Here is a 24,651-nt window from a genome sequence, read left to right on the forward strand (position 1 = left end):
ATGCAGGTTAGCCAAAATCGGTGTTATGTGATCGTACTTTTTTGTCCTGGTTAAGAGCCTCGCTGCGGCATTTTGTACTAGCTGAAGAGACTTGATTCTAGACTTCGGGAGACCGGAGAGTAGTGCATTGCAGTAATCGAGACGGGAGGTAACAAATGCATGAATTATTGTTCCCGCATCAGACTGAGACAGTATTGAACGGATTTTAGCAATGTTGCGAAGATGGAAGAAGGCAGTTCTAGTAATTTGCTTTACATGCATCTCAAAGGATAGATCAGGGTCAAATATGACACCTAAATTTTTAACTGAGTCACTCTGTGTGATGTGACATTTGTCAATGTTCACAGCAGTTTTTGAGAATAAGTCCCGGCATTTAGAAGGACCAATGACTAACATTTCAGTCTTTTCAGAGTTGAGACGCAAGAAATTGAGTGACATCCACTCTTTTATCTCAGTGAGACAGGCCTCCAAATTTCCACAGTTTAGTGTGGAAGATTCCTCCAACGGAAGATATAGTTGAGTGTCGTCTGCATAGCAATGGAAGCTGATATTGTACTTGCGAATAATATCACCTAATGGAAGCATGTAAATGTTGAAAAGTAGGGGGCCGAGCACTGAACCCTGCGGAACACCGCAGGTAACATTAAAGGGCTCAGATGTCGTTTCACCATATTTAACACAGTGTGTCCTATCTGAGAGGTAGGATTTGAACCACGAGAGGACAGCTCCTGAGAGACCAATCCATTTTTCCAACCGTTCTAGTAGGATATTGTGGCGCACTGTGTCAAAAGCAGCACTAAGATCCAGCAGCAGCAAAAGTGATGAAGCGCCAGAATCCATTGACATTAGGAGATCATTTGTTACCTTGATCAGAGCTGTCTCAGTAGAGTGGTTAGCCCTGAATCCTGATTGCATGGATTCAAAAAGGTTATTCTCCGATATGAAAGCATTCAGCTGCTGTGCCACTACTCTTTCGAGTACTTTAGAGAGGAAAGGTAGGTTTGACACAGGTCTGTAATTACTTAATATTTCTGGATCAAGGTTGGGTCGTTTCAGTGTGGGTTTAATAACGGCGGACTTAAAAGCTGCTGGAACTACACCTGAGGAGAGTGATGTATTTATAATATTTAGAACTGAAGGCCCAAGGACGCTAAAAAGACTTTTAATAAGTGAACCTGGGAGCGGGTCTAACTGGCAAGTTGTCGGTTTGGCCGCATTCACCACTTGTTTGAGATCATCAAGTGACAGTTCACTAAAACCGGCCATTTTCCCAGGGCAGCCACCCTGTCGTGCATCTGTAAATTTCAGTCCTTTAATACGTGTGGTACTAACAATATCTTTTGCAATTTCTTCCTGTATGCATTGAATCTTCTTAGTGAAGAAGACCATTAAGTCCTGAGCAGAGTGTGTCGAACTGTCTGCGATAGGCTGTTGCCTTGTAAGCGATGCTACAGTGTCAAAAAGGGCTTTGGGGTTGTTCTTTTGAGACGCAATCACCTTCGAAAGGTAGGCCGATTTTGCAGAGGCAAGGGCCGCTTTATACTTTAACAAGCTGTCACACCAGGTTTGATGGAAAACCTCAAGCTTGGTAGCGCGCCATTTTCTCTCCCATTTCCTGCATTCTTTTTTAAGGGTTCTAGTTTCATCAGTAAACCAAGGTGTGCGTCTTTTAGGACGTGATTTTAGTTTTATGGGCGCTATTGAATCCAGCACACTAGTCAGGGTGGTATTGAACTCATTCATGAGTGAGTCAATCGAGCCATTGTATTTAGGAAAGGACGCAACTGCTCCAGGAAGGAGTTCAAAGAGCTCAGAAACTGTGCCAGTGCTTATATTGCGTCCGCTAAATCCCTCAGCTTTATTAACTCTACATTTAGTTAGCACCTCAAATGTCACTAAATAATGATCAGAGATAACAGTAGTACACGGTAGCACCATAATGTTTGAGGTTAAAACTCCTCGAGTCAGAATCAAGTCTAGCGTGTTCCCATTTTTATGGGTTGGCAAGTCAACCAGTTGAGTAAAACCAAATGCATCAATTAGAGAACTAAACGCAATAGTAAGTGAACTGTGTGGGGAGTTCATATGAATGTTAAAGTCTCCCATAATTATAATTTTGTCTGCATAGGTTACTAGTTCAGACAAAAGTTCAGCAAATTCGTCTAAGAAAGTTGTGTATGGCCCAGGTGCACGATAGATAGTTATTACATCAATTGACAATTGAGGGGACCGCATCACAAGAGCCTCAAACGTTTTGTAATTATTAGAGGTACGTGTATAAAATTTGAGCGATTTTTCAGAGATTAGCGCAACACCACCACCCCTTTTCAGCGTGCGTGCTATATGACTACTCTCGTAGTCTGGGGGAGAGGCATAATTTAGCGCTAAGTGCTCATCCGGGCGTAACCACGTTTCACAAAGACCCATACAGTTAAGTTTATAATCACGAATAATGTTATCAACAAGTAAAGCTTTTGGAGCAAGCGATCTAATATTTAACAGACCAAATTTCAGCTTTGCTGAATCATTTGACTTAGCTGAACTCTTTGTAGTCTTTGTCGAGATCTTCAAAAGCTCCCAGCGTTGTGGCCGTTTGTGAGCGCTGAGTTTAAAGCGTCGGTTGTCCGGCGAGGAATGAATGGTGGAATTAGTTACATCCTCGCGTCCATCCTCGCGTCCATCTTGCTGCTTGGACTTCACACGCTTCACACATCTACCTGCACGGCAACCACGTTTCTGTTTCCTTTCTTTACGGGGCCGCCGCCGCCGTTTATTAAGAGGAATAGCTGTCCACAAGGATGCCGGGTCTCTTTGAAGTTCGCTCGGTATATCATGGGCGGTATAAAAAGTGCCCGAATAATCGAAATTTAGACGCCCACCCAACCGAATAAGTTCGTCCCTACTGTAAGTGTTTTTGGCCACACATGTGTCCAAAAGTGAAAGCAAAAAAGACAAGAGAACGGCAATAAATAGAAGATTAGCTGGAGAGCTCGCCGCAAGCATGTATCCATGCGCAGCCGCCATCTTGATCAGAGTGTGTGATAGGCGTAAGTTATGCATGAATGTTGGGAAGAGTAAGGTGATGAAGTGTTCACATGATGGAGTGGGCATCTCTTTTAGAAAAAAATGGTCACTGGAGAAGTTCTGTATTGGACAGAACTTCAACATTAGTCAAAACCTGCTATTAGTATTCGTCAAAACCATGGCGAATGTGGTTAATTAGTTGGCGCGCATGACGCATCTGCGCTTGTTGATCAAAGGACAGAGGAACCGTTTTGTTATGGAATTCATCGTTTTGATTCGTTGGCTATTGACAAAGTGCTTTGTATGAAAGACTTCCAGGCCTGGCCGCATTCTACCCACCAACACCTGATGACGAAGTACTGGTACAAACATGACAGATGGAAACTTTCGACTCCAATATTCGTGTATGTTTTGATTGACTGACTGACAGTCCCTGCAGGACTGACTTTTTTTTTTGCACATCCAACTTTCTTTTTCCACAGAACTTTTTTGTGACAATGGAGGAATGTAATAAAGTAACTGCTAAGATAGTAAATCTTATAGTGACGTGGATTAGCAAAGCAGGCGCGCAAATATATCGGAGTTGATTCATGTCTTTGAAAACAGTGAAGTGAGGGGCATACAACAAATAGTCTTTGAATTGTTCTCATGCTGCCCACTTTAATGCCTGGATCTCCAGCCTGTCGCCGTGCAAGTTAGTTCTGTTGGGGTTAATGTGTGTGACCCAAAGGCAATTACTTTTCAATTTTTTATCTTGATATTGATGGAGGACTTCTCCCAGGCCTTTCTGGGACACATCTGTATGGAGAATGTATGATTGTCTAGTCTGGGTAGGCCAACATTGGTGCTCACATCGGCATGTCTACCAAGTGCTCCAAAACTTTCTGGTGTGTGAAAACTTTTGCGGGGGCTTCCTTTTGGTGGATTTGGATAGTGGGGCATCGGACTGTATTTGGGGCTGGGCTACGCAGACACTCAACACAGTAATAGGTTTTGTATAAAAAATTTTAATATCATAATGTTAAAATCCAGCAATTTTGAAAAATAAAATCCCAACATTGTGAAGTAAAATAAGAAAGAACTTTGCCACTGCATTAACAATTATTTATTTCCACGTTATATTTCCATCAGGCTCTACCTCACCTGGCTACCCTGACTGCCCGTCACTAATGCCAGCAGTTTTGTGAAATGTAGAAATGAAGATAAAGCAGATGCATGCCAACACTTTGAGGAGTAAAGGTCAAAAAAGTTGCATTCAATTTTAAGACCACACATGGTCTTCTAAAAAGACTGAAAGACCCAAACTGACCTTGAGTAAAGAGAAAAACAAAATTGTAACAGCCAAAGTAGTCTTTGGCAATGTCCTTCATTCCAAAAATGTGCTTATCAATCATTATCAAGCTTATTCCAAGTGTGACGGGGACTCAGTCACGTGTCCCACACAGCTGCTGCAGCAGCCGCACTCTGCTGATCATTACTTGTTTTTTGATGAGTTTGTGCATCCCTTTTTAAGACAAAGAACAATCGGAAAAACACTCATGCATCATTCCTCTTGATCTCTTTTAAGGTGAAGAGTTGAAGTCGTCCATCAAGTGACAGCACCTCTCTGTGAGGATCTCATTTTGTTGAAAGCCTCCCCACGGCCAGAACATCAGTCAGTGATGGCATGCTGTCGGACACTTCTCTGGATCCATTGATGGATTTGCATCAATGACGCTAAAGCCAGGGAGCTTCGTCACATGGTGTGTGCACGACCGCCTGACGTACGTATCCAGATGATTACCACCCACCCCGCAGCACCACTCTGTTGTAGATATGTAGAAATAGGTCTCCAGCGCAAAAACGTTCTAATCAGTAAGCTTGGGGCCAGCATTCGCTTGCTAAAGCCAGAAAGATTAATTATAGAAATGGCAATTGCTCCACATCGTTGAAACAATTAGATAAACGTCCAGAACCTGTCTGCTGTCGTTAACACAGACAAAACAGATCTCTTGCCGATTCTGCCATTTATTGTTTCACTCAACAAAGCACCACTATTGAAACAAGTAAGTTATGTAGTTGAGCCATAAGGATACATAGGGTTTGTTGGTTAACATCAGGGTAAGACTTACGGTGAGCATACACTTCTCTGCTTGACAAAATATTATTGAAACCACAGACCTGCATTTATAACCTAATGTTGAGATTGTTACTTTGAATTTTGTTGGTTTATCTCCACTCAATTGTATTTATTCCATCTTCTTTGGATAATTTTGACTCTGAGATGCAGTTAGTTTTAGGTGTAGTCATAGTCGGATTTACAAATGAATGAAGCCACATTTCACTTATAATTTTTATGGCAGATCAAGAAAGGGATATATTAACTGTTGCATTAAAAACACATTTAATTGTCTTACCTCAGGGTCTATGCATTGGTCGTTTTAATACAAGGATCAATAGATAAATGACTCAGGTCCATACTAATACTAGAGGAAAAAATACAGGTTGGCTTAAATGGCTGTTATCTTGCTAATACTATCACCAATTAAATTGTTTTGGGGCAGCGGTGGGCACCATATCAAAATCTTTGGTCTCACTATCGCCCTCTGCCATGGGCGAGATTTGCAGGATCTCAGCACAGTATTACGTTACATACCATTTTTATTACTGCTTTTCATAAGATGTAAAATATTTAACTAGCAATATTAAAGGCAATTCTCCCAGTATCTGTGAGCTCACCAATTGTTGAGAAATCATCTTCCATTACAGACCATTCACAAAGTAAAATGATTTTTGGTTGCCAGATACCTGGTTTAGACTAAAACAAGAACCTTTAATGCCAAGTAGGGGGATTCGAGCATATGTCTCTGAAAAAAATCTGTATTGGATATGCCTAGTCATTAGCGATCAATTCCTTAATGCAGTATCTAATCAGCCCCTGGTTATAAGGGAAGAGGACCCAATATTGTAAAACCACCTGTTGAAACATAAACCTCACCCTTATCGATGCAGTTGAGAAGCTGTCAAGAGTATAGGGCCACAACGAACATTTATCTACTTTTGATAATCGATTTTAATTGATATTAACGATATGACGTTGCAGCCCTACAAGAGTCCAATCCGAATTTACTGGCATTGGCAGCTGGTCTCCAGCCACAAATTGAATCCATAAAATGGAACCACTTCCAATTATTTTGTTGTTTTCTGCTTCCATTGAATTGAGGTTCTGCAGAAACCATGCTATCTAGTCTCTACACCCATTTATCAGACGACCCTTTTTTTTGCTCGTGCACCCATCAAGCTACATTTGCACGTTTTCAACCACAATATCAGAAAAGATTGTATCCCTACAAAGGACCACGCATTGTTTTGTGATTCTTTTTCCTATATGGTTCGTTAGTTTTAGTAAGTCTTCTGAATAGTGTCAGTTTTCCTGGGGCAGTGCATCAATGATACATTTTGGGGGGGACCAATCAATGCCCTAGAATAATGTACCCATGAAAATAAGTCAGACATGGCTATTTTTGTCCTACTTGCATCCGATTGCGGTACCCAAAAAAGCTGGCTGTGTCGAGTCGAACAAGTCTACTTGTTCTGAGGATCCTGCAGTTTTGTCGAGAAAGACTAAAAGTGCAGGGTGGATACAGACCGTGAAACTGAGGCTTTAATGAAGACTGTTTCATCGATAAATTCCTGTGAGGTTGCTGTCACACTTTAAGTGACAATACCTAACGGTGAACACTTGTATTCTGGTTTTCTGACAGCAGTTCGTGACACAAGTGGTCTCTTAGGGGATACACTATTGGAAACTTAATGATACAACTCAAACAATTACTCAGACAAAGTTGCGACAATCACTTACATAGTCGCAATGATTAGCCACTCACATATCCTAGAAGCTCACTTGAGACTTAAATGTGTAACAGATGACTTTAATAAGGAGCCCTGTCCTTAGACACTTGACAATTATTAGTTTTCTAATATCTCACATGTGCAAAAGACCACCAGAGAAAATGTCTTCTAAAGTCGTCTTTATTTAAGTATTGTGCTGATTAGATTCCGGCTTTAAAATGACTGAACAAAATATTGAATCCATGAGGGGCCTTTTCTATGGGAAACAGAACAATTTTTCAAAGCTATTGACTATATTGGATTCTAATAACTGAAAGTATAAAATTGATTAAAATGAATGGATGAATAAAGAGCCGTTAGAGTGGAAACTCCACAATGTAGGATAGTAATGAAAGATAGAAACAGCAGATTCTTGGCAGCAGAATTCCTGTCACATTCTTCTTTCTTATCCACTATGTGTCCTGCGTACAAATGCTGACTCTTTTCACGCAAAACCACAAACAGCTGACCAGCTAAGCCTGTTTGGGGGGACGTTTGGGATTAGCCGGTGCCGGAGGGTCTTCATGAAAGCCGGGAGGCAATTAGAGTAGCTTTCTGATGACCTTCAAGTTAGATTCTTAGTTTTTTCCCCCTCTAACTGACACCTCTAACTCTCGGTATCAGACTATTTTGTTAGCATCCTGTGACAATCTGACTGGCTTATACAGTCATTTTTATGTTTTATTTTTCTTGATCTGAAATGTAGAATCAGGCTTTAAACAAAGTCCTTCAAGGTGAGGACACTGTGTTTGGTAATAGCTCAAACCACAGGGAGTTGCTATTATTAATTTTATTCAAAAGGGACAAAAAATGTAACCTTGACGTATTGCTGATGTGGTTGGGATATGGTTCAGTGTGGGGATCGACTGCAAATGATAAACCCGATATCTGTGTGGTCCATTCCAGAGTGGATCAAACCATGTACTGAGCAATGGTAGCATTAACAGGAATGATTGTCAGCTATAGATGGGTTTTACATTCAACTATTTTATTATCTCAGCCAAAATGTAGCCAGAAAATGGGCTCATTCTTAGTGTAGGGAGCCAATTAAAAAAAAAAAGCAATTACCGTATTTTCCACACTATAAGGCGCACCCCCAAAAAATAGTTTTTGGTCCTATGATTTCCATACATAAGGCGCACCGGATTATAAGGCGCTACAATGGGAACGTCGACAAAACAGTCAGATAGTTCCATCAAACTTATTACCCCCTTAACATTCTGAAAGCTTGCAAAGAAGCAAATACGTGTCGAGAATACGTGCGGATGCGGTGTCCGTACGATGTCACCAATCACTCAAATGCATCGTTCCAAATATCATTCGGAAGGTTAAAGTCTTGGGATTCAAGAAATGCCAAACATTTTAGTTTCCATTTTATTTTTTGCTGGCAACTGTGTGGATAGCAAAGTAAGAATTTTATTGTGCAGGGAAACGGGGTTCTTTACTGTGCATATGACAATAAACACTTTGAATTGAATTTAGTTTAAAAATAGACTCATTACAGAAACATCAAGATCGTTCTAAAACGAAATACCGGGAAAATATAAAGCCGCATAGCTCGCCTAAAGTCTCTTGCAGCCATCACGTTTAATAATCATACGTAACCGTGGTCTTCTTACAACCGTGAGTGTAGTAAATCCAGGAGAGTCAAATATTTACAAATACAGAATAGTAAAAAATGTTTTCTCTATGCCGTAGTGCAACCCAACGTGTGATTCACATTCATCTTTTTCGGCCAATTGTAGGCTTTGTTTCGCCCCTTTAGCCTTTGCGAGCCTGTAAATAGAAAAAGGATAGGCCCCCTTTACCTCCGAATAACTTTAGCCAATAGTGACTCAAATGATGATTGACACATTGGTTAGGAAATGAAACACCGGTACAGAAATCCCCGCATACACCGCGGACTACTTCGCCTTCGGGGGAAAATCTAGTCGGCGGCTGCTTGCCTTAGTTGCAATACTTTGCGACTTAATATTGATCCATATGTGAGGCGCAATGTATTATAAGGTGCATGGTCAGCTTTTGAAAAAAAAATAAAGACTTTTAGGTGCGCCTTATAGTGCGGAAAATACGGTAGTTACTTTTTAAATGAAGCAACAGGTGTTAACCACCAGGTTACTAATGCCCAAAAGTAGCGAAAGTAAAGAGTTACAAATTACCATACATACGCTCACGTATACCCCCGCCCATTGCGGTGCCCACCATTCACTACTGGTGACACACAACCAAATATGCTCATACAAACCAACACCCTAATTGCAGTATTTTTTGATATAGTAATAAACACAGCTTATATGCAAGTATCTACGGTAGGGAGAATTTCAGAATATCAAAAGGGAGAAATTCTGCACCTTGTACTCTGTGCTCAAGAAGGCACCACTGTAACTGGATTTAGTTGTATTTTGTAGGCAGACATAAACATGCCCATGCTTTATAGCTGTTCTGTTTAGCTTTACGTTGCTGGAGGATAGATTGTAGAAAAGAACTGATAAAATTGTAATTTATAATCTGCTGATCTTCATATCAGTTCTTAGAACCAATTTGGACAAAGACTCATGGTTTGTCAAATTTCCAATTCTTAGGGTGGAGTGGAAATGTTCCGTTACCTCTCTACAGCAGGTATTCTTTCCTCTCTACACCAGGTTTGTTCAGTAGCTTATTTGTGCCCGGACTAATCTGTAATTTTTGAACTTCACAAAACTGCTTATAACAGTTCTATCACTTGTTTTACCCACCTCACAACCAGGATGTTAACTAACAGGAAGATAATGCCCTTTTTTCTTCAGAACCTAGCTAACTGAAAATCCTGATCAAAGGGTCCCCTCTTATGTGGCAAAAGGCATAACTTTATGGAAAATCTTCAACTCTTACCCGCCACCCACTTATGTCATTTTATCCCCATAATAACAAAACGGAAAGTCTGTCGTTGACTAAAGTTATTGGACCTTTTTGGTGTTCTACGACCATGACCCTCCCGTGCCGTGGAGGTGCATACCCTGGAGACTACTACCCATCAAAGGATCAACCGACAGTAAATCCATTACTAAAAATACTTGGCAATCCTTTGGGATTACTATGTTTAGCAAGTGGACACTGTATGCCACAAATCTGGAATTAGGCAGCGAAAGGCTGTCAACTGCGCTGCATCAACACCTGATTCACTGTCTAGGTATTCATCTCCCGCATTCAAATGAGTTGATAGACCCCCAACCAAATCTGACACGCCTGTGTGATAATAGTTAGGTTAAATCCCATCAACGAAAAACCTGCAATGGTGAGACATACTTCACGACTACCTTAACGATTACATGCTGTACCTTGTAAATAGGGAAAGTTGTCTAAGTTCTTCAAAACAGTAATACCAAGCCCTCCTTATCTTGATCACCAGAACAAAAATCCAGTCAGGTCAAGTGAGCAAGTCCAGAAACTATCAGAGCGGGTACATTGTTATGGTTGTGGCAACCACAAATCATACGAGTTTTCCTTCATTTTTGCCAACTGAAAATGGATCTCCTGTGAGCCGTCTATTAGTCATCGTGGGGCTGTAGCGTGCTTAATCAGCAATGGATAGATTGAAGCTTGACTGTATGAATTATAATAATGATATGGAAATGCGTCAAAACACAACCGATGTGTAACCGTGCTAGATGGGTTTGGTCTGGCATCATTAGTTCTGCGCTATATTTGCGTCATGAGTAGGAAATTAGTGACTGAAAAGGTTTCAAAAATGAAAAAATTGACATTTAATCACTTCTGGAAGTGTAGAGATAATAATAAACGTTAAATCTGCTCAGTATTTACTACAAAATACTTTATAGAAGATATAAAGTCCATAATTGTGATGATAAACAGCACTATCACGCACAGTTAGTTGTGCATCTTGTTTTTCTTTTTGTTTTCGTTCTTCTTCACATTACAATAGTTTGGCACCATGCTTGCTGTTCAGTAATGGTACTACAACTGAGTCAGGACCCGATTTTGGTTTTATCCAAACAAGATGTAGACACATAATTCAATATATTGGTTGTTTGTTTCTCTAGGAACCATTTAATTTGATTACATCTTATTTTAAAACATGTTTTTTTTATTCTAAGTTGAGAATTAATTTCGTCTACACTGATAATTACCGTCGTCAGTTATTTGGCTTATTCAGCTAGCGTCATCATCATCTTTGCCGAAAATTGGTGTCATTTTCTACAGTGATAGCAATGACTTCTTTTAAACTGCAAATCAGCAATCTTGTCATCTGTGCGTAAAGTTAGTGTCATCTTCCCTAGTGAAATTTTTGTCGTCTTTTTCTAGGCCAAAAGTGTGCATTGTCTTTTTCTGTGGTGAAATAAGCATTGTATCAGGGTCTAGCATACCTTCCAGGGACAGAGAGCCCCACCTGGGGTTTTGAACTGGGCACAGGTGAGTCCAATTATCACACACCTGTGCCAAATCATCCTGAACACTTCAAAAGGGAACGTTCTGTCCAGCACATTCTGTTGAATCATTTTGAGTTGGTCTGTTGTTTGTTTTTGTCATTTTAACCACCGAGCACGGTTTGTTTGTTTTCTGGTTTCTTTGATACTCGCATTTTCCATTTCAGTCGTTTCTAGTTTAAACTTTGTCAAGATTGGTTTTTGTTGTAGTTCCTTGTTTGGACATTTAATTAGTCGTATAGTACTTTAGTCCTGATTTGTTAATAAATGCAGGTTTCTGAGAACATCTGCCTGCAGTTCCTGTCTCCTCCACAACCAAAACTTAACAAACGTTCCTTTTCTTCTCAGACAGCTCGAGGTAACATCTAAGGAGAAATGTTTATCGTCTTTGTGAAAAGCTGGCATTGTTTTCTTCTTTGGCTAAACATAGTGTCATCTTGTTCTCAGAAAATTATCTTTGTTGTAGTCTTCATAAACAACTACTGTTGGATCCTATGGACAAGATTTGCATTATGGTCTTCGCAGTCTGTTGGCATCTTCTTCGACAGGCAAAATTTAACTTTTTCTTCTAGCCGGCCATCCATTAATGTTTTTATCTCCAAAGTTTCATATATTTTAATTTCAAAAGCTAAAAAATGTTTTAGCCATAATTGTTGGGGCACAGTAACCTGAGTTAGGGAAAATATATTCCCCACCCCTTGTTTTATTAATTGTGAATCCCAATTAAAGGCTTAAAGCTCTACTAAATCCACAATATGAAAACTCAATGTCTGGCGCCAGATGAGACAAACCAGAAGTGTACAACACTGACCTGGCCAGCTTCTATCTGATCAAAAATTTAAAGCACAATCACTTCACTCGTTCTCTTCTGGTAATGGCTGTATATCTCAAATATTCATTTCAACGGGGCTGGTTGTGGCTCAAAGTACATTAGACAGTACAGTTTTTAGGGGCAGGTTTTTGAGTAACCGTTGCTTTACTTGCCGTCAATCAACCTCTGTGTAAACAAATATTCTTTTTCAATGGTATTTGTAACACTTGCAGCTTTTACACTGTGCTTTGTTTACTCTCAGGTATTTTTATTTATTCTTCTGGATAAATAAATTATTTTGCCTTTGCTGGTTTCCGTCCAACCTCATCCCCTGCTCTATGTGATAGCCTGATGACCTGGGCCTGGAGATGGCCCAAACCCGCAATCCTATTAAAACGCTACTCCCTCTCAACTGCAATCACGCTTTAATTAAAATAGTCAGTCCAGCGCGGGTGGGAGTCCAAAGTCAACGGGAGTATTATATGTTGTGTGCAGTCCAGCAGGTCACTTCTAAAAAACGCATTTCCATAAAATGACTTCCAAAACCAAAAACGATAACAAAAGAAACAAGCGGAAAAGAAGGTGTAACGCAATGCTGCTATTCTGTTTGTAGAGGATGCTATTTGCGGCATAAGTAATAGCTGCCAGGGCAGGCCTATGAAATTGTTCATGTCAAGATGAGCTATTGACCGTAAGCAGAGATGACTGGGATGTAATCTTAGCGACACAATGCAATTTTAGCCCGGCCAATCAGATCACAGCAGACGAAAGAAACACTGTGCCCTGTGAAAAGCCACGTTCACTCTGTGTATAGCCTATTAAAATTTTAGGAGTCTAATATTTGCATTAAAGAAGCTGTTTCATGTTCCACCCAAGTACTTTGTCAGTGTTCAAGTTATTTGTTGTGATCTTTTTGGGGTATTTATAAACTTTGTTTTTAATTCCTTTAAAAAATGTTATGTCTATTTGTTTTTGTTATGTGAGATTTAATGGGTCATTAAATATTTCTTATTGATAAGATCTATCCCCTCTGAAACCTTAAATGAGGTATTTTTCTTAACACCATCGTTATGAAAAATTATTTATACAATAAAATAAATCTGTATTCATACTTTTCTGATGACAGCCATTTTGCTACTTACTGAGTGAAAATGACATCACTGTTGCTCAGGGCAACAAAATATTTGAAGATAGTGTCCTGGAATAATTTTCAAACGCTATTGTGCAATACAGTATAGGAGGAAGATTATTTTATAAATTATAATGTGACGGTACAGAAGTTATTTGTAAAATTTGCAGGATCGAATGATTACTGTGAGGAGCTAATTAATACGTTTCAATGACACATATTGTGTATTCGGGACATGAGCTCTAAATTTATTAGTTGATTATTATTTATGCTTGTGAGTTTTTTGGAGTGAATTTGTGGTATTTCGATTGAAATATTTACTGCAGACTGGAAACAGGATGTTGTAACATTCAGAAAAATATTTTTCAATTTATAAAATGTGAAATTTGTTGTGTGGTCCATTTATGAATATAAAACAGGGGCATTTACTCCTCATATTGATTACAGTAATCCTTCACTATATCACGATTTTTTTTAATGCACATTTTCATTGAGCGTTTTATGCATTCTGATTGGTTCAACAGTTTGCTCAACTCTTTTTTGCGTGTGCCATTTATGCTGCTATCTAAGTTGTACACAAACAGCTTGACAAAGCTTCATTACGTATGTGCAGATATTTCAATTTTGAGTTTTTCTAAAAGCCATCTAGTCAACAGAAGGCCATGGACCAACAGAATTAGAAAATGGCAAAGGGAGAATTTTTCTATCGCTAAAAAACGGATTTGACATGCTAAAGGAAAGTAAAAGCATTTTTACCTAACATTTTTTTTTCCCAATAACGTCTACATGATGGCAACAAAATATTATCTGAAGTCAACAAGTGGAGAGTGTCTGGACTGAAAAGTGCACGATAGCAGCAAGATATTAAAAGTATTTAAAATTATAATTTCACAATACAGGCGCTTCCCTATTTGCGAACGAGAGGTTCCGGATGATCGTTCGTAAGTTGAATTTGTTCCTAAGTTGCTTCAGTGCTATAGTCTGTATGTTTAAGGTTTATATAGGTATGTTTAAGGCTTGTATACGTAACCTGGATTGTTTTGTTCGTAAAAATAAATATTTCATAAAATAATATGCTTTATAAAGTTAAGTTTAAATTACTTTTGGAAGATGATCTTCAAGACTTAAGTGACTTCCTCCTCCGTGGTAGATAGTGGCCGAAAAAAAAAGCGGTCCAACCATTTTCTCAACCGCATCATTTCAAAATAAACTGCTCACGTCTTCTTTACACCAACCATATTGAATGACACAAGGTATAGAATAAAAATGTCAAAATTCTTAGCGCGCTGGAGATACAGTATAGAATGTTTACACACAAACTAGGAAGAGAAGCCGATTTCTTCTTCGTGGTGGATGCTGGGTGACCTCTCACAGCGCCACATGCCGGAAAGAAGCACTAAAGTACTGTCCTGTACTGAAAATGGTGCACGCTTTAGAAAATCTAACTTACAGAAATGTCTGGATATTTTTCGACATCCGGAAAAAAAATGATTGTATCAACTCCTTTTGTGTCAGTCGAATGGTCAAAAGTAGTGGAGCGTCTGTACAGAAGTTAAATGCAGAAAGCAAATGTTTATACAGTATAGTCCTTTTATTTGTTAAACACATGCTTGAGCCTAAAAATAGGGTTCTTTCTTTGGTTTCAATGGATAATGGAGTACTAAATAAATACAAGTTTCTCTTCATGGGATTTAACTTTTTGGAACACGACCCTTGTGAAAAATGAGGGACTACTGTGTATGATTGTTGACTTCCTCTTGGATGACAGTCCATGCAATCGGAACTTTTTAGTAAACTGCAAAAGTTACACAAGAGGGGAGGGGGTGAACAGTTGGCATGCAAACTAATCCAGCCCAATGCAAACTCAGCGGGGAAAAAACAGGAGGAAATAAATGAAGGGATGTCCGTTTCAATTAGGGTAACATTTGGATCATTACATAATAATCCAACAGCAAGCATGCAAAACATCCAAGCTAATATCTTGCCCGCTCATCTAGAGAGCCAGCTGCGTCCAATGAGAGGCTACTTACCATTTTAATATTAATTTTTACGTCTATTTTATCTTTTTAAAAAAAGGACAAGTACTGTGGGTATGTCCATCACTGCTAGTTGTATTATTCTTTCTTTTGTATTTTTTATTTTTTACAAAATGTTATCACTTTACAGAGGTAGTCTTTATTATTCGGGCCCTCTTGATGGTAAAAATTAATCAATAAAATTCATTCAAGAATATTTAAATATCAAGTCAAAATTCATGAACTATCATAAACGTGCATTCTTAAGAATCAGTACGTTAAGAAAGTAGTTTGTATTTGACATAACATGAGCCTCACCTAAAGGGAACTGACATGACCGTGGAAAAAACTAAAAAGGCTTAGCAAAGAAATGAAGAAAGGGCAATGGGCAACCGTGCCAGCACACTGTTTATAACTATGGCTCACTGTTATTTTGACTATTATGTGCCTATGACATGAATGTTATTGGCCAATAATGTTTCTGTCGTATGATTTCCACACCCTTTAGAGTTTATCTCCTTTTTGTAACTATCGAGATTTCATGAAAAAGGCCTCAAGGTAAAAACTATTGGTAAAAACTGCTTTTACAAAACAACAATATTGATTTGAATAATAAGCAAAATACTTGACCTACAACACAAACTTTTTTTTTTCTCAAAATACTTTTTTTTAATTTTACATAACAAGAGGCTCACGTAGAAGAAGCAGACATTGTCCAACTTACTGGCTTTCTGTTACAGGTACCCCCAAAATCCAGAGATAGTTCTAAAGAATCCAGAGACTTTCTTCCCCGGGGCCATCACCACCCTAAACAAGCCCGTAAAACCGAAAATATAAATTTTGTGACTCATTTGTCCTTGTTGCTGCTAAACTGCCCTTTTCATGGCACTATTATTATAACCTAGGCCAGTCTCTAAGCTATGGGTGGGCAACCAATGGCCCGCTGACCACCAGGCTTCTAAATCCGGCCCATTTGATGATAATATGTATAAAATAATAAAGAAAAAGCACTACTAATAAAAATAGGATTTGGTGCCATTCTTCTACCCATTTCTCCTAACATTCATAAAACTGCATACAGTTTTATATACAATATACAAAAAAATAGCAAGTACCTGCTCCCTCCTGTATTTCAGATTTGATTCCCCCTATGTTCCCGTCCGGAGCCTTTGCTCTAGAAATGCTGGTCTTCTAGTGATCCCAAGAGCCAAGAAGAAAACCGCAGGTTCAAGAGCGGTCTGCATTTTGGCCCCGGTGCTATGGAATGCTTTTCGCCCAGTGATTCGATCTGCAACCTCAGTGAAACTATTAAACTAGGCTTAAAACACACTTCTACTCTATAGCTTATGAATGACCTATATTTCACGTTGGCAATATCTAAGTATTATTTGTTATTGCAACATGATTTGCAGCCGGGTCATCCTGGAAGGGGGATTACCTCAAGGTTTCTTCATTTTCCACATGTTGAGATTTTTGAGTTTTTCCTTGCCCTCATGTAGGTTTTTATCAGAGGATGGTGTAACGATAGTCTGTAGTAGTCTGTGGTCCGTGCAGCCCTTTGAGACTTCTTGTAATTAAGGGCTATACAAATAAACATGCTGTGACCGTTTCGTTTCTTAAAATATTTCATGCGAAAATTAAAAACTTATCAGCTACCGGTATTGGATTTTAGTTTTCTGATGCATTTTCAAATTTTGTGATTAAAACAAAGGGATGTACTATATGACTAATTTAAATCAGAATGCTTTAAAATACATTTGAGGAAATGGTCTATGGACAAAAAAATTCATGAATGCATATCGTTGCTGCTGCTGCAATCAAAATATATATTTTTTTGTAAAATGAGTTATGATATGAGAAATTTTATAGGACTATCAGGCAATCCATGCCTTTAATAATTTGCAGTACAACATTGTTAATCAGATCTTTAATATATCTTAAAAATGCTAAAATCCTTCATAATTTGTCTACCATTGTTTTTGAGTCAATGTGACTAGACAAGATCACTAACAATAGTTAACAAATGTACAAGCATTCACATTACCAGTGTTTTGGAGTTAATGTGACGCTTATGATTAAAAAACAATGAAAACAGAAAACAATCATTTGTATGCAGAATGGATCTCAGCTTGTTAGACCCGCCCTCCACAATATTTCCTGTTTCTCATGTGACCCCCAAGAAAAGTATAATTACCCACCCCTTCTTCAACCATTACTTTATAAAATATGTTTGCCTTTTTATTCTGACAGTCTTATTTTTCCTCTTTAACATCTAAAGTATTAACCTCACGTTTACCCACGCCATGTCTAATCTCGCTACATATACAGTATTTCACAACGTTGATATCAATGACCGCAAAGACAATTCAATTAAAAATAACAAGAAATGCGCTCAAACTGTTGCTACACATAAACAATATAAAAAAATTAGTGGCAATTACTATCCTACCTTACGTCACAGAGCATTTCACATATGACGCAAATAGCGGTGAATATTTACCATTATCTCAAACACGGGTTAAATCAAGACAGTCTTGCCATCTACTTTACTCTGCAACCTACACAGGTGTCAGCAATCTTGTCGTTAGAGCCTTTAATTAAAGACATTAGTAACACCTGTGTCGGGTCTGTCCGACTGCAGGCTGTGTGTTCCAGTTAAAGGGGAAGACACCAGTGCAATTTATTCTACTGATTTATGACCACAGCAGGCTATTAGCACAGAATCCCTACACATTCCCCCATAGTATGTCCAATCCATCTCATAAATGCGCTCTGATTGACAGTCACAGCATTATTTGTTAGCTTGAAACATTAGTTAACTCTCACGTGTTATCCATTAACATGATTTAAACTGCAAGGCTGGTGACTTCTATTGCTGTGACCGAAGAACATTTGTTCTAGTGTACGGTGCTATGTTCCTATATTCATTTAAAGCAACCCCTTATTATCAAGAGGGGATGTGTTTCAGAAATGGGTTTATTCCGTGAAAATATGTGATTACAGTTGTACTTTGACGGCTCCGTGTTTAACTAAAGCAGATGTTTTATTTCCTCCTTGCCACCACCTCCATGAACACACTGCTTATAGTATGGAAAATACATATGCCACATTTAGATATTCCTTTGTTTTAGTTCTAATAAAGGATGTGTTTTATCGTAAAAGCGGCTCCTCCCGTTTCTATTTTATTGCCAGAGTTATGACAAAGTGGGGGCTCATCCACCATTTAGTGTCCCTTTTATAGTCACACAAGTAAGCTAGATTGTGGTTTATGACAAACTATGAAAATACTCCTCTTACATGCTTTGAAAACAAAGTTATCAAAAACACATTTGTTTTAATAACACTACCACGGTCTGTCAAACAATGCAGTAAGTGAGCTAGGTAGAAGCTAACATTTTATTGATAGGCTAATTTAAAATTAGCACTGACATTCGGATAATTGTAAATTTTCGACAACTCATCCTTAAACCCCCAAAGTGTAATATTTGATCACTGGATAGCACTGTGTTTTCTAATACTAACAAAAACCAGTGCCAACGAGCACAGTGTCGCAGCATGATGACAGACAAACATGGTAGCGACTCCGGGGTAGGCATCCCTCTATGTAAAACAATTACAAATTTCTTGACCTATGATTTTTTTTAAAACTTTACATTGGTATGATAGTTAGAACAACTCATGGCCTTGAAGAGCAGCTTACAGGCTGAGAACTCTTCAAAATGGCTGAGAACACATATAACATATTAAATATCAACTGTAGGATAAATATAATTATACAATCCCAACAGTATCTTTGCCTAGTATTCAAATAAATGTGTTTTTTTTTTTCACTGAATATTTTTTTTGTACCACTAGGATGCACTAAATGTTACACACTGTTTCTTTAAGCAACACCTCGTATAGTATAAACCAGTGTTCCTCAACTGGTCGGCCAGGACCCTAAAGTGGGTCTTGGATCCGTTCACTGGGACACGGGCCTTTGCTCTGGCAAAAAAATCCTAAGAATAAGAAAAAAACAGAGGGTCAATTATAAAGTAGAAGGCGATGATTCGAAGCTCGATCAAGTCGAACAGCGCTGTCCCAATTGTGACTGTGAGGGACCGCGTTTCATTTAATTGGGATTTTGTCTCTTTTATTTCCTTTTTCCTGTCCAAAACAATGGGTCCCATAGAAAGTTTTTGATAAGAGGATGGATACGCGTAAAACTTTGGAAAGAATGGTCAATAAAGGAAATTATTGCAAAATACGAAACTATTTTTGATACGATCTTCTTTTAGTATGTGGCTGTTTTAAGGGGCGGCAGTGGATCAGGAGGTAGAGCGCTTGTCTTGGGATCAAGAGATCGCAGTCCGAATCCCGGCTCCTCCGTGTTACATGTCGAAGTGTCCTTAGGTAAGACATGAACCCATAATGCCCCCCAATAAGCAGGTTAGCCCCTTACATGGCTGCACGGCCGCTATTGTGAAATGTGAAGCACACTGTAAAGCGCTTTGGGAAGTCTTGACTTGAAAAGCGCTATATAAATGCAGATCATTTCATTTAATTTAAAACAGTGTATGTGATGGAGGCTTACATGCAAGTATGTACAGTACTTTAGATAATTTTGTCTTTGGGTGGTCATTTTGTTTTGGGAAAATTAAGTGAATATATTTTACTTTGTCTGCTTTCAAGCGCACAATCGTCCATCCATCCATTACCTCCACCGCTTATCCTCAGTTGGGTCGTGGGGGTGCTTAAGCCCATGCCAGCTATGTTCGGGCAGTGAGCAGGGGACACCCTGAACTGGTTGCCAGCCAGTCGCAGGGCACACAGAGACAGACAACTCACTCGCTCAATCACACCTAGGGACAATTTGGACCGGCCAATTAACATGACATGCATGTTTTTGGAATGTGGGAGGAAACGGGAGTGCCTGGAGGAAACCCAAGCATGCATGGGGAGAACATACAAACTCCACCCAGCAAGGTTCCAATTGCACAATCCGTTGTTTTAATTAAAAAAATAAATAAGAAATAAATAAGAAAATTAAGAAAACTTAATTTTGAGTCACAGCTTGTCATTAGGGTAGAACAGTGGGTCCTCAAGTCAGATCAGTTGAGAACCAAAGGTATAAACCAGGGGTCGGGAACCTATGGCTCGCGAGCCATATATGGCTCTTTCTATGAGTACCTGTGGCTCAGAAACAAATTTGATTGCATGCAAATTTTCTCCATCTCGTCCAAAACATGAGCTACTAATCCTGTTCAGATACACGCAGAGCCAAACCAAAGCTAACAGTGCAGCAGTACTTTGCAGTATATATAGGGCACGTTTTTCACTACAATTTACAGTCAAGGTGTCCCAAAAAAAAAAAAAAAAACTCGTTCTGGCTGTACAACGCTAAATAATCCGTTATATAAAACATCACTATATTATCTGTCTTCAGTGTTCAGATACCTTATGATGAATCCACAGAACAAACAGTAAATCTGCCAAAACACCAGAAGAGAACTTAAAGTTTTTTGATTGGGTGAGTGGGAGGGATGGGTGGAACTATGCAAAAAGTGCAAGCACTCCCTCCCATCTCTCGCCCTACGCCGTCTGCGCCATAGATAAGAACATCAGGCTCCCTGTTTGCAGAATGTTGTGACGTTTTTACAAAATAACTGCTTACATCTGGTTTTGAAACCAATATGTATGAAAAAAAGGGTCAAAATGAGTTTAACCGATCTTGAGTAATTGCAAGAAAGAGACAAGTTTAAAGTGGTATGTTTGTTGATTTTGGGACACGGGCTCTGGCATTATTCTCTTTTCATAATTTTTATCAAATTATCAAAAATAAATGTGCTGAAGACTAAGCTTTTGTCTGGGGCGCGAGTTTAGCAATTTAGTAAATTTGTCTCATAATATATGGTGTGGCTCTTTCCCCCAAAAAAAATTGCTATATTTTGCTTTTATGGCTCTTTGAGTCAAAAAGGTTCCCGACCCCTGGTACAAACCATAAATCCCATAATAAGAGGAGATAATGGATGTTGCTCATGTATTATCAAAACAGGTTGTTGATTCTTTACAAAGAGCACAAATAGTAAGAAATTGAAAACAAATGAATGAAGATATTATTGAAGAAATTGTTCTCAGCTCAGAATAAATTCTTTCAAGCAAATCATTTATTCGGAAGCCATTGTTGTAATATGTAACTGCTTATATTAAGTCATGATTGCATAGTTCCTTCAATTATAACTTCCCTTTTTATTTAGTCATAAATATGTCATTTCAGTTGTCTTTTATAATGTTGTCGTACTGTAAGTGTTCTTAAGAGCAATTATTGAGTGAAATACATAATAAGGGGCACTTCAGCTCATGAGGAGATGTAATCAGTTCAAGTATTCCACCGCAGATGATCACATGAAATAAAGTCCAACTTTCATCCCTTTTGGAAAAAAAAAGATTTCCTCAAGCAAAAGTTAAGCGGCTTGAGGAAGATTTCCCCAAGGATGATCAGTCTATTGTTAGTAGAGCAGTGTTCTATTTAACTGTGGAATTTCCTCGATGTTTGCTGTTTAACTTTGTAATCAGTTAATGATCTGCCCTATTAATATGTGAATGATGGTTAAGCATCACAGTCTTCACGTACGAAAATTCCTACAATCATTGCCTGTCACTCATTTATGCCCGTGTTGTTTTTTAATAAAACCTTTAAAGGAACTTTTAATCTTGTGGGTTTTTTTTTTTTGACCTACTGTTCGTATCATAACGAGCACAAAAAAATGAACATACGGAGGAAGAAAAAAGTATTCTTTGACACCATCAATAAATCAGGCAAACAGCTTAGATTTGGTGGTTAGGGTTTTTAGCTTTTGGTTGGAATTTTTTTTTGCATTTCGACTGAGATCAATGGTGGGGGATTTTTCCACCTCTAATTGACATATTTTTACACACCCTCCCTTTAAAGTACTATTTATTGAAGTTGACATTTTGACGTTTGTAGATATTTGAGCAAAATTCAAAATATTTTCACACCATTGACGCGCTGCTATTCTGAAACAAAATATTTATTGTTCAAATTATGCAGAATGTACGGTATTTTATCAATTTAATTATGATTGGCATGATTCAATGTATTATTTATATTCACAGTGACTAATCTGGTTGTTTTAAAGTATTTTTGAATACTATTTTTATTGTTCAATAAAATATTTAAAAATGTCATTAATTTCTCACAGGTAATATTTTTTTTTTTTCGAGAGGTTACTTTTAAAATGATTGAATGGGAATATACTTTATGCAAAATGTAAATATATTATGATATTTTGAAATGCATTTTGACAAAATTGCCCAAGATACACCGCAGGAAATGGTGCTGCTAATACGCTAGTGATTAATAGATCCAAACAACCCACCCACCCGCGCATGATACGCTAAATATGTAAGCAATCATCTGGAAGAAGCACAACCAGGGGGGAAACCATAAAAGGAGGTTGACAGACAATTTGGAATTATTTAATAAGTAATAATGGACAAATTATAATTACATCAGAAGATTCTGATCTTTTTTGGCCAGCAGAGAAGGCCTTGCAGGCCCTCAGGGCCACCACTTTCATTTGTGTGACGTCTAGAACAGATTGGTGAAGTTCACTGACTCGTTATGTGTTAATTGGGGAGTGGAGAGCGCGTGGGTGGAGCTGAGGGGGGAGTGTTGTCCGTCATGATTATGCAAATAAGCCGCAGGAGCCTAAGCAGGTCGAAGCCGCAGTGAGACGAGCCTCGTGTTTGAGCGCAGGCGCGCGCGTGTTTGTGTTGCGCGCGCTGGAGCCCGTCGGTAGATGGCGGTAACCCAAGAAAGCTGATCCCGCGAGCAGGGGAGGGCTGTCGGCCACTCGGGCTCCGGTGTTTGCGGCAGGAGGAGCAGCAGCAGCACAAGCAGCAGCGCCTAAGCACTGTGAAGGACACCAGGAGAGAGCTGCACCTCTCCGGCTCCAGCCGCCCCCCTTCCCCTTTTCTCCCCTGGGCGCCCCCCTTCTTCTAGCGCACGCAGCCATGGAGGACAAAGCCAACTCGTTCTCCAGCGCCAAGGAGGAGAAGGCGGACGGGAATAACGCCTTCCAGCGGCAGGACTCAATCCAGAAGAACAACAGCGCGGGCGGCCAGAGCACCAAAGAGCACGGGAACTCGGTGGGCTTCAAGGGGGAACGTGACGAGGCCATGGTGGGTTTTGACGACCTGGAAGCGGCGTCCAGGCAACATGGGTTCATGCAGAGGCAATTCGGGGCCATGATGCAGCCCGGAGTCAATAAGTTCTCCCTGCGGATGTTCGGCAGCCAGAAAGCGGTGGAGAAGGAGCAGGAGCGGGTGCAGACGGCCGGATACTGGATCATTCACCCGTATAGCGATTTTAGGTAAAACACCTGAACGCACCCACTCTTCCCTCCTCCCTCCTCCCTCCCGGCTCCGGTCACCCGTGGGGTCTTGCGAGCTTCCACGCACACCTCGCACTCTCATTGCGGCATTTTGCGGCATTTTGCTGCATCGCGCAAATGTCCTTGGACGCAACATAAACACGCTCAGGCGCTCGCCTCGCGCGCGCTTGGCGTGTTTTTGTTGCGGCATATAGAAGCTGGTGCGGGCGGGCAGGCGGGCGACGTGCTACCTGCCGATGCACCAGCGCCATGGTGGGGGCTTGTAAACATTGCTCTGCTGCAAGACGACGGACCAAAGAGATTGGGATGGGTGGGGGTGGGGAATCTTTTAGTTTTACCATTCACGTGTGATGTCATCTTCAACGGTGCTGCCGGAATAGACTTTATAATGATGGACTAGTGGTTGGCACTCCCGCCTCACAGTTTGGAGGTTCAGAGTTTGAATCCCTAGTCTACGATCCTTTTTGATTTAGGTTCCTCGACCGACGAGTCCTGGGTACCCAATCTTTCGATATCCCCTTCTCTAGATTTCAGCAGAGTGGTGGTGAGTAGATCATCGAGCATCAACTCGAAAAGAGCGATTCACAGACCGGCCTGGTGGACATACAGTAAAACAGAAAGACATTTGTCCAGAAGTGAAGAAATTAGTAGAATTTCGGTTGTTCCCAGCTTCACGGTAAAACAATTCACAGTCCCACCTGGTGGACATAACATATCAGATGCATTTAAAAGTAAAAGAAAAGAAAAACATTTGTCCCAAAGTGAATTCCCTTTATCACATTTTTCCAGCTTTATTGATAAACAATAAGACATTATCCCTAATATTACAACAAAACTGTCACTTGTCCACTCCAAAAACCCTTCAAATTAACGCTTATATAAATTATACAATAAAGTATAATAGGTTACAAAAACAAGCTCAGCCCTTAAGTGTGTGGCCATCAAAGAACAGAAACACAATCGGCCAATAAACAGATGTAAA

General features: G+C 39.5%; 1 protein-coding gene across 1 annotated transcript in view; it reads left to right on the top strand.

Annotated features, from left to right (window-relative positions):
- The first annotated feature begins 22,981 nt into the window (after positions 1 to 22,981).
- The window catches only part of hcn1 (hyperpolarization activated cyclic nucleotide-gated potassium channel 1), a 143,663-nt gene continuing 141,993 nt past the window's right edge, over positions 22,982 to 24,651 (top strand). The window contains exon 1 of the mRNA XM_088355698.1: positions 22,982 to 23,648. Coding sequence (XP_088211824.1) covers positions 23,290 to 23,648 — 359 coding nt within the window. The 5' untranslated portion in view covers positions 22,982 to 23,289. The remainder of the gene's footprint in view (positions 23,649 to 24,651) is intronic.

Source organism: Urocampus carinirostris, chromosome 16, assembly GCF_059441175.1.
Source record: "Urocampus carinirostris isolate Australia breed hairy pipefish chromosome 16, RoL_Ucar_1.0, whole genome shotgun sequence".
Taxonomy (NCBI): Eukaryota; Metazoa; Chordata; class Actinopteri; order Syngnathiformes; family Syngnathidae; genus Urocampus; species Urocampus carinirostris.